The sequence below is a fragment of the Cannabis sativa genome, chromosome X (genome assembly GCF_029168945.1).
Source record: "Cannabis sativa cultivar Pink pepper isolate KNU-18-1 chromosome X, ASM2916894v1, whole genome shotgun sequence".
Taxonomy (NCBI): domain Eukaryota; kingdom Viridiplantae; phylum Streptophyta; class Magnoliopsida; order Rosales; family Cannabaceae; genus Cannabis; species Cannabis sativa.
The window spans coordinates 65,709,220-65,719,367 of record NC_083610.1 but is presented as its reverse complement, the minus strand read 5'-3'; the positions used below and the strand labels follow the sequence as shown (position 1 = coordinate 65,719,367).

At 28.2% G+C, this 10,148-nt stretch overlaps 1 protein-coding gene across 1 annotated transcript; it reads right to left on the bottom strand.

The window, feature by feature from the left end:
• Positions 1-2,070: 2,070 nt before the first annotated feature.
• Positions 2,071-6,668, bottom strand: LOC115723526 (transcription factor RSL2-like). The gene is made up of 5 exons (XM_061106220.1): positions 5,919-6,668; positions 5,585-5,869; positions 5,376-5,441; positions 2,572-2,637; positions 2,071-2,224 (listed from the first exon to the last, which is right to left on the bottom strand). Exons 1-5 carry the CDS (start codon positions 6,666-6,668, stop codon positions 2,138-2,140), a joined length of 1,254 nt encoding a protein of 417 aa, XP_060962203.1. The 3' UTR covers positions 2,071-2,137.
• Between the last annotated feature and the right edge of the window lie 3,480 nt (positions 6,669-10,148).

Below are 10,148 nucleotides of genomic sequence, written 5' to 3'. Positions count from 1 at the left end.
GTTGGATAGGTTTCTTGTTAAAAAGTTTGGTTTTCAAAGAGAATTTTCGAAATTTGTGGCTGTAGTGTTTGCATGAATTAGGGTTAGTTTTCTGCAGTGTTATTATGCTTGTTTATGAAGTTCTAAGCTAGTTTTGAGGCCTGTTAGTGAGCTTTAGCCAAGTTTGAGTTTGAACTCAAAGCTTGGAGCTCACATGGTGTTTTTCAATTCTGTGCATTCTGGGTTATGCTATTGCTTTAGATATGTTATTTGGGTCCTATAGAACAGGTCTGGAAGGTTTGAGGTTGTTTGGAGTTGATTTGGTTGAGTTATGAAATTTTGAATTTCTGCCTGCGAGGAACTGGAATTCCGGTTGTGCATCCGGAATTCCGGATGGGTTTCAAAAATTCCCAGAACCGGAATTCCGGTTGGGCAACCGGTCTACCGGTTGGGGAAAATTCAGAAACCCTAGTTTTCCTCGATTTTATGTTATTTGGGGTATTGCCATGCTTTTTATCGATAGGGTAACTATTAGTTCCTAGTTTAAGTCCCCGGGAAGTGATTTAGCGTATCACTTATAGTGTTGTGATTTTATGGTTTAGGAGCCTGTAATCCGCCGCGCAGATAGTTCCAGTCAGGTTGACCAGCACACCTGAATTCGGAATCCAGGTAAGATTAGTATAACAGTATGCATATGTAGATTACATGTTTAGCGTGCATGTAGGAAGCCTGTTAGTTTACATTAGATATGTATGTTGGCTTCGAACCATCCAACTGTATCACGTCGGTACAGGCTGGAGTATGACCAGCAGCCGGAGTATGACCGGTTCGACCGATTAGGCCGATACTTAGGTTGGTGGTTCCGTACTATTTGACGTATCACGTCGGTACAGGCTGGAGTATGACCAGCAGCCGGAGTATGACCTGTTCGACCGATCAGGCTGATACTGTAACACGTCGGTACAGGCTGGAGTATGACCAGCAGCCGGAGTATGACCGGTTCGACCGATTAGGCTGTTACTTGTCAATAATATCGTCCCTATGAACGTTCAGAACTCAGTACCGTGTTGGACACGGCAGTTAGGGGGACTCAGTATCGTGTTAGGCACGGCAGTTAGGGTTATGATCAGGGGTATGGGCGTCTGATCATGACCGGAATTTATGTATGAATATTATTATGCTTTTCTTACTGAGTCTGTCGACTCACAGTGCTATGTTTATGTGTAGGTAAGGGCAAGGCTAGAGCTGATGGACCGTGAACGAGCCTATGAAGATTATACATGTCGGGGCGGTTAGGCCTGGAGCGTACGATCATCGGGACAGCGAGGCTATTTTTTGTAACTAGTCGCTAGGCGACAAATATTTTGTATAAACAGTAAACTTTTGTAAATGATTTTGTAATCGGGATCCCGAGTCTTTTGTATAAATATTTTACAAGTTTAATTAAAAAGCAAAAATTTTAATTAATCATGTTTTCCATAAACCTCGTTGATTAGCAACGAGCTGCACAACATGTTTAAAAATCACGTAATACGCCTATGCTAGTTAGGTGTTACAGGTAAACTTTGCCAATACCCTGGAATGGACATAACACTTATCCAAGGTGTAAGAATGCCTATCCCTGATTATATCATGCCAGTCTAAATCTACTGTACTGACAAATCAGGGAATAAACTTTTGAACATATAATTAAGATTATATTCCACTGTGCTGACAACACTATAATCATTAACAAATTCATATGTTCTGGACTTAAATAGAATTCATACATTATATATATAATCATGAAATAAATCATGTGAACCATGCAACATAAAAATGTTATTTCTAATCTTTATTAATAAGTAAATCTGATTATATTGAAATAGGTTTTATTTAGGACACAAAACTCATAGGAATGTGAAAAAGCATTCTAAGAGCTAAAGAAACAATTAGCTCAAACGTATGTATATCACTAAAGACTCTCCTCCTCCTGATTCTCAAACGTAGAACAATTAAAATTAATTAAATAAAACATTAAACATATATATATCTTTATATATATATATATATAACATCATAAGTAATTTCTAGTTTAATTAGGATTATCTCATCAACATAAGAAGAAAAATATATAGATAGAAAAAAAATAATTAATGTGTGAACTCTCTCCCTCCGTTCAAGAAAACTTGTTGTTGAGGCCAATAATATCCATTCCGTTGTAAGCTATGGGAGCGTACATCCACATGTCATCGGAGCTCAAAAGCTATACATATACAAGTTAATAATCAATTAATTGTTTTTTAACTCTCCAAAAATTAAACTCCATTTATATTATTTACAATATAAATACACTCCTATAATGGGCATCAGTTGAATTTGTTATATTATAATTATTTAAAATATTTTATAAAATTTTAATAAATTTAAAAAAAAAATTAAAAAATTAAAAATATAGTTTAAACAATTTATTAAATCTTAAATAACTATTAATATATATACAATGACAAAAATTGGATTAAAAAGTTTTTTTCATACCGAAATAAATAAAAATATATCAGTACACGCTGCATTCTAAAGTTACCCAAACATATAAATGATTTGCTATGTCACCTTGATTTGAAGCTGCAAAAACTTAACATAATGGACTGCCTCTTCCAGCATTGTGCTGATGTCAACCTATAGGCCGTGAAATATCATTAATTAGTTACAAGTATTTATATTTTATTGAATACTATTATACTCATCGTGTTCTATACCCTCATTTATATATAAACATATATATAATATTTATTAAATATTAGTAACATAAATTATATTTGCTTAAAATTATATTAGACTTATTATTATTTAATTATTAGTTTAAATAATAAAAATAAAAATTAAATTTAATACAATTTAATTATACTTTTTAAATATACAAAATTTAATTTAATTTTAAATTTATTTATAAAAAACATATTTAACTAATTTATTAAACAATAAAATAAATAAATAAGTTTTGATATTTTAAACAATATAACTAATCAATTTGTTATAAAGAAGGATTAATTAATTGAGTTAAAGTTTAATTCAAATTAAAATTAAGATTTATATAACAAAATAATTATTTAATTTTTCTAATACTTTTAAATAATTATCTAAGTTATATTTTAATAAATAAATTAAATTTAAATATTTGAAATTAATTTTTTATTAAAAAAATAAAGATAATTTATCTAGTTTTGAATTTATTTATAAGAAAATATATTTAATTAATTTTATTAAACAATGAAATAAGTAAATAAATGTAGATATTTTAAACAATATAACTAATAAATTTGTTATAAAGGAGAATTAATTAATTGAATTAACGTCTAATTCAAATTTAAATTAAAATTTATATAAAAAATAATTATTTAATTTTATTGATACTTTTAAATAATTATATAAGTTATATTTTAATAAATAAATTTAATTTAAATATTTAAAATTAATTGTTTTTCAAAAAAAAAAAAGAATTAATTAATTAATTTAATGATATTAATTTTAACTGTTAACTTGAACAAGAAATTAAAAAAAAATTATTAAACCAACAATTTTTATTAGATAGACACCATTAATATAATATATATATATATATTCTTTATATATGAATTTAAAATCTTTTCTCATGAAAAATAAATAATTATATTGTTGTTGATAAATTTAAATATTAAGTTTCATAATATATCAAATATTTTGGGGAATTACTTTATATACTGTTTTTTTAACCTTTTTGTTTTTTAAATTTACGGTTTGAGTTTCTAAAGTGATTGCAGCGCTAGTTGCAATAAGAGTTTCTATACTATTTTTTTTGTTACAATTTAGATTGCAGCACTAGTTGTAGTAAAGTTTTTTATGTAGAATTCCGTAAAAATACGAAAAAAAAAAAAAAAAATTAAAGTGTAAAAATAAAAAAACCTTTAAATTTTTTTATAACTATAATTCTCATCGCAAATTTTGATATAAGGATCGGCAAAATTTGTATTGCTATTTAATCATATTTAAAAATTAAATATATATATATATTTTTTTTGAAAATGAAAAAAAAAAACTTTATTAATCAAATAGCTTCTCCATAACAATAGATATTTGTATTACTCTTGTTGAACTTATGAATAGAATAAAAACAAAAATCACGAGCAATACTAGTAAACAATTTCGTTTATAGAACGTTTATTAAAATAAATCTCAACAGATTTTAATAAGGTAATAACAACTTTCAAACACACAAATTAATATTACACATAATTAAACTTGACTTTCGTGTGGTAAATTATTCTTCACAAGTGAGACCTTATTAATAACAATTTTTAATATATATTGTTTCTATTGCCAATTGCCAGCTAATAAATAAGAAATCAATAACAATATAAGCATTAACCATAAGACATATATATATAGAAATATATATATATATAAATATATATATTTATGGAAGAGGTTTCAATGATTACATTTTTATTGTAACCATCATGGTTACATTTTTTTAAGCTATTGGATTACTATTAAATGGTTGTGATTAATTTGGAAATTAAATAAAAATAAATAATAAATAACTTGTAACCTGAAAGTAACCTAATCATTCATTTCCTTATAAAACTTTAATTAAGATTAATTATATTTTAAAATTAAATTAATTATAATTATTAATTAATTTTTTGAAATTTATTACTATATAAGGATCTTTTAGCAATTTATTTTTTATACTTAAATTATTTAAAATTTTATAGCAAAACTTCTTATAATTTAAAATTATACACATATAATTTCATAATTTAAATTTTATTATACTTGTAATCTTAATTTTAAATTATTACACTTAATTATTTAATTTTTTTTATTTAAATATTTAAAAAGTAAAAAAATAAATAAGTTGAAGGATTTTTTAGAAAAAAATGGCTGCACTTGTTATCGATTGATTAGCTTGAGGCCTCATACTTAGTTCATATAATTGTTAACAAAATAATCAAATATCATTTAAAAATAATTAATTATTTGAAAATTTATTATAAGAAGAGAATTTTAATTTGTGTCAAAAGAAGTTTAATTTTTGTAAAAAAAATAAATTTTATTGTAAATATTATAATTAAATGGCTTAATTATTAAAATAATTCAAGTAAGGATTTAAATATAAATATTAATTGCTAAAAGAGGTCTTGTTAAATATTTACTTAATTATTTTAAGAAAATAATTAATTATAATTAAATAATTCTAAAAAAGAAATGTCTATTTAATTAATTATTTTAAGAAAATAGTTAATTATAATTAATTAAATTTAAAAAAGGAAAGTCTACCTATTAGTAACCTGCTATTACAAGTTAAAAAAAAATGTAACCATATGGTTACAATAAAAATGTAACCATTGAATAGTCACCCATATATTTATACATACCTTTGTTCCATTGGGTACAATGTTCTGTAAGATTCTCAGTCTTTCATTTATCCTTTCTCTTCTTTTCTGCAAACATTTAATCAATAATGTCAAATTAATATAATTAAGAGAAATTATAGAGTATCTGTACAATAATAGAATGAAAATAATAATCTATATATGTGATGAGCTAGCAAGGATAGGGCTTAATTTTATTGATTAGTACGTACCCTTGCATAGAGGCTTTGGGGATCAGTGGCTGACCCTCTAGTGGCCCTAGTTTTTCCGTTCAAGTTAACGGCGCCAGATAAAGATTTAACGTGTGAAATCTCATCGCCGTTAGTAATATTCTCCTGATTAGTAACATTATTGTCTTCTTCTGAGCTGTAACTAGTTGAACTATCAACACCGTTAATAATATTCATATTTCTTGTCTTTTCCACTTTCCCATTTGTAGTAGTACTGTCCCTCTTCTTTGACTCCAAATTTTTCTTACCCTTTTGAACCTGTTCAGTCTTCACATATATCTATATAATTTTAACGTCCACGTACATTTAATAAAACTATATAATAATAATAACAACAATAAATCTTGTTATGTAAACTTACATTATTTCTTGAAGCACGGGTTTTCTTCTTATTCAGCTTAATTTTATCATCAGGAACGACGTCGTACTTCCTTTTAGCCGGTAATAATTCCTTACCAGAAATGACAGCAGTACTGGTCTCTTGTTGGTTTATTTTATAATTTTTATCACCACAGTCATCATAATCATGAATAATTTGCTTCTTATCATCATCATCCATTAGAAAAGTTGTCATGGAGAGAACATTATTATTATTGCGATCTATGCTAACTTGCTGATTGATAATGTTATTATGATGATAAGAATCGGTATAGTTATAACTATTATTTATCAACATCGAATTATAATTGTCATTACTCCCATGGCCTTGATGAGTACTGCTAGAAGTAATAGTAGTATCAGTTGTGGTGTAACAACTACTCTGATCTTGAGAAAGGAATTGAAGGGTTGAGTTGAGAGAATCTAAGGTTTGAAAGAGAAAGCTTTCATGATCATGATCATGATCAGTTTGGGACGTATTTTGGTAACCAAATAATGCTCCCTCAACATTAATATTATTAGTGTCGACGTCGTTATTATTGGAAGGAATAAACGAACACTGACCAAGAAAATGAGGTATGAACTCAAGATCTTCATGATCTTGATCTTGACCACCATCAACTAATGAAAAAATGCTGGAAAAAGAGGATTCCCAGTCTCCATCGGGGAAAGATCCGGCAGACTCCATTTTTGCTCTTGTTTAATTTACAGTACGTACGTACTACTTCATGTATGTGTCGAGAATAATAATGTAAAGTTTAGTTTATTGGTATTTATATTTGTGATCTATTAATAATATGGCATGATCTGAGGATGTGCTTTAATGTTTAAGCTTATTTATAGCCGACATTATAATGATTGCATTTTATAATATAACTATAATATTAAGTAAGAGAAATAGTTGGACCAAATAGGCCTCAAGCCGTGTAAAATTAATAATTTGTAATCTCTTTAATTATGATGATGTTAATTCAAACTACAATATTATATAATTAGGACATGTTTGGGGGTATGTTTGGAGTCTCATAATCATTTAAGTAGGTTAAGTACGTAGTTTGAGATTTAAGGAGTTTGACTTAGATTTGAATATGTATGTATATATATATATATATATATATATATATATATTTACAGTGGTGCATCTGATGTTTGTTGATAATGATGAGTACTAATCCAAATATAGACTTTGTTTGGTTGGATATGAATTTTACCAAAGTAAAAAAATTGAGAGAAAAAGCAGGCAAAATATTCAAGAAAATATTTCCTAAAATTTTCTAAGAGATTCAATATATTAATATTTTTCTCAATTTTATACATAAAATTATAATATTTTTTTAAAATTTATATATAGTGTGAGGTGATGGAGGGATTAAGGTGGGGATTGGTGGAAGGTAATGAAATTGAATGGAATGAAAAATAAACAACTTTTATTTTATTCTTTTATTTGGCATGTTTACTTTGTTAGAAAAGGAATGAGGTGTAAATTATTTTCCATTGAATTGTTTACTTTCACTTAGTAATAGAAAAATTTAGTGGGACACAATATTTTTACATTTTTACTATGTTAAGTTTACAAAAATATTATGTTAAAATTTCAAAATTACAAAAATATTGTGTTTCAATAAAATAAAAAAACAACTCAAAAACAACCTTAGAACAACTTAACAAACAACATGAAAATAACAAAAAGATAACTATAAAGCAACAAAAAATAATAAAACATTGATATAAGTGCAATAAGCAAAATAATATTAACTCCTCAATATGTTTTTGTATTACGAATTTTTTTTGTACTTAGTTTTGACAACTTGATTTACCTTTTTGTATTATTAGATTATTTTTTTTTTCATAGAATTTGTTGTTACAACTTTATTCTTTTAATTTTTTTTTTTTGAATTAGTGATAGTTAAAATGATAATTTATTTTTTAAAAGTTAAATAAATAGTTACATTAATAAAAAAAATAATAAAATCTTATGATTTCAAAATGGGATATATGTCAATATCTACTACTGCATATCGTGTTAATTAAAAAAATAAAAAATCTTATCATTGTATTTTTAAAAAAAATGTATCAAAAAAATAAACTAAATATGTGTATATCTATATTTACAAAGAAACACATATACAACAAAAAAAAAAATTATTAGGAATAAACTAAAAATATACATTATAAGAAATAAACATGAATGAAAAAAATAACTAAAAAATAACTGTTCAACAAAAAAAATTATTAGGAATTGTTATCCGCGTTTCCGTAATGAGACATGTGGATTCTATATCAGCATTCCCGACCCATCAGTGGAACCCTCATTAATGGTAGTGGGCAAAAGCTTATCAAAGCAGGTTCATGGCGGATAAGACCATTTTTTAACACCGGCGCTTATTTTTCACCGGCGTGATTTCTCGCCGGTAAAAGGAAGTTTTACCGACGCAGTTACTCTACGCGCCGGTAAAAAGTTCTTTACCGACCAAGCTTCCCAGATAATCTTTGCCGGCGCACAACTGCGCCGGCAAAGCTTTGCCGGTGCAGCTAGGGTACTTTTGCTGGCGCAACAATGCGCCGGCAAAAGCTGGTTTTCTTGTAGTGTGACCAATGATCTTTGAAGAAAGCTGGATGCAAAGAAGGAAAAGGCTAAGGCTAAAAAAGTAAGACCCCATGGAAATGATCTGAGGAACCACATTAAAATGATCGTGTTTGCAGAAGAGAATCTTCTAGTAATAAAACTCAATGTCTCAAGCATAAGGTTGAGCAGTTGATGAAGATCACTGAGAAGATCTCTAGGAAGCAAAGTTGTGTCATGTCTAATTCTGAGGAAGAGGACACGGAGCCTTGTGTGAAAAGAATTATTGATACACCATTTCCAGATCATTTCAGGATGCCCCAAATGGAACTGTATGAGGGACGGACGAACCCTAGGGACCCTCTGTCCAAATACAATTGCATCATGCAGGTCACCAAGGCAAGTGATAATGTTAAGTGTTTGTGTTTTTTTTATTAACATTGAGCAAGTCCGCGAAAGACTGTGGAAGAGATTATCTCCAGGATCGATCCACAACTAGAAAGATCTACAGGTGATGTTCCAGAAACAGTTATAGTAGCCAAGGCTTATAACTTAGAAGCTAGCTCCCTGACAAGCATCAAGCAACAACAAGGAGAAACCTTGAAGAAATATATCCAGCGTATGATGGATGTGGCTAGCAAAATGAAAGTCAGTGATGATATGAAAATGGTGGCTCTAACATCAAGACTTGCAACTAGATGTTAGGTTTTGTGCCCTAAATAAAACTCATTTCAATATAATCAGATTTACTTATTAATAAAGATCAGAAATAACATTTTATGTTGCATGGTTCACATGATTTATTTCATGATTATATGTATATAATGTATGAATTCTTTTTAAGTCCAGAACATATGAGTTTGTTAAAGATTATAGTGTTGTCAGCACAGTGGAATATAATCTTAATTATATGTTCAAAAGTTTATTCCCTAATTTGTCAGAACACTGGATTTAGACTGACATGGTATAATCAGCGATAGGTATGCTTACACCTTGAAAAAGTGTTATGTCCTTTCCAGGACATTGGGAAAGTTTACCAGTATCGGATGTATGGAGTATACATCGGAAGGGACCGATATTGAACTTTGATTAGATATATTAAAACTTACTGTAATATCTATTCAATTCAATATCACCTGTTGATCCTAGATCAAATGATCTTAATCCTGATATGGTTAGGCTCATCTCAAGAGTGTTATTCGTGTTCTTTGATTTGTTAGTTAAGCCTACTTTTGGGTCAGGGTGATACGTACATTTTGGGAACACGGTAGTGCAATTGAGTGGGAGCGCTAACATAAATATGGAATCTATAGCTTCTATCTGGCGAAAAGAAAGTAAAGGATGATTTCCTTCGAGCTTAACCAAACGAAAATAAATGGTGGAGATCTCATTTCACTTAGCTGAAATATCATTTATACAGGGTTAAGTGTTTTAAGGATAAAATACATTGTAGGGTGTTACGGTAATTTAATCTCTTTACAGTATAAATCATCTATATAGATGATCATTGATCACATTAGGGTTATAACAATGGATAACTAATGACGTGTCTATATCATGGAACATATAGAGCGTTCTATATGATTGAGAGTGCAATTCCAAGTT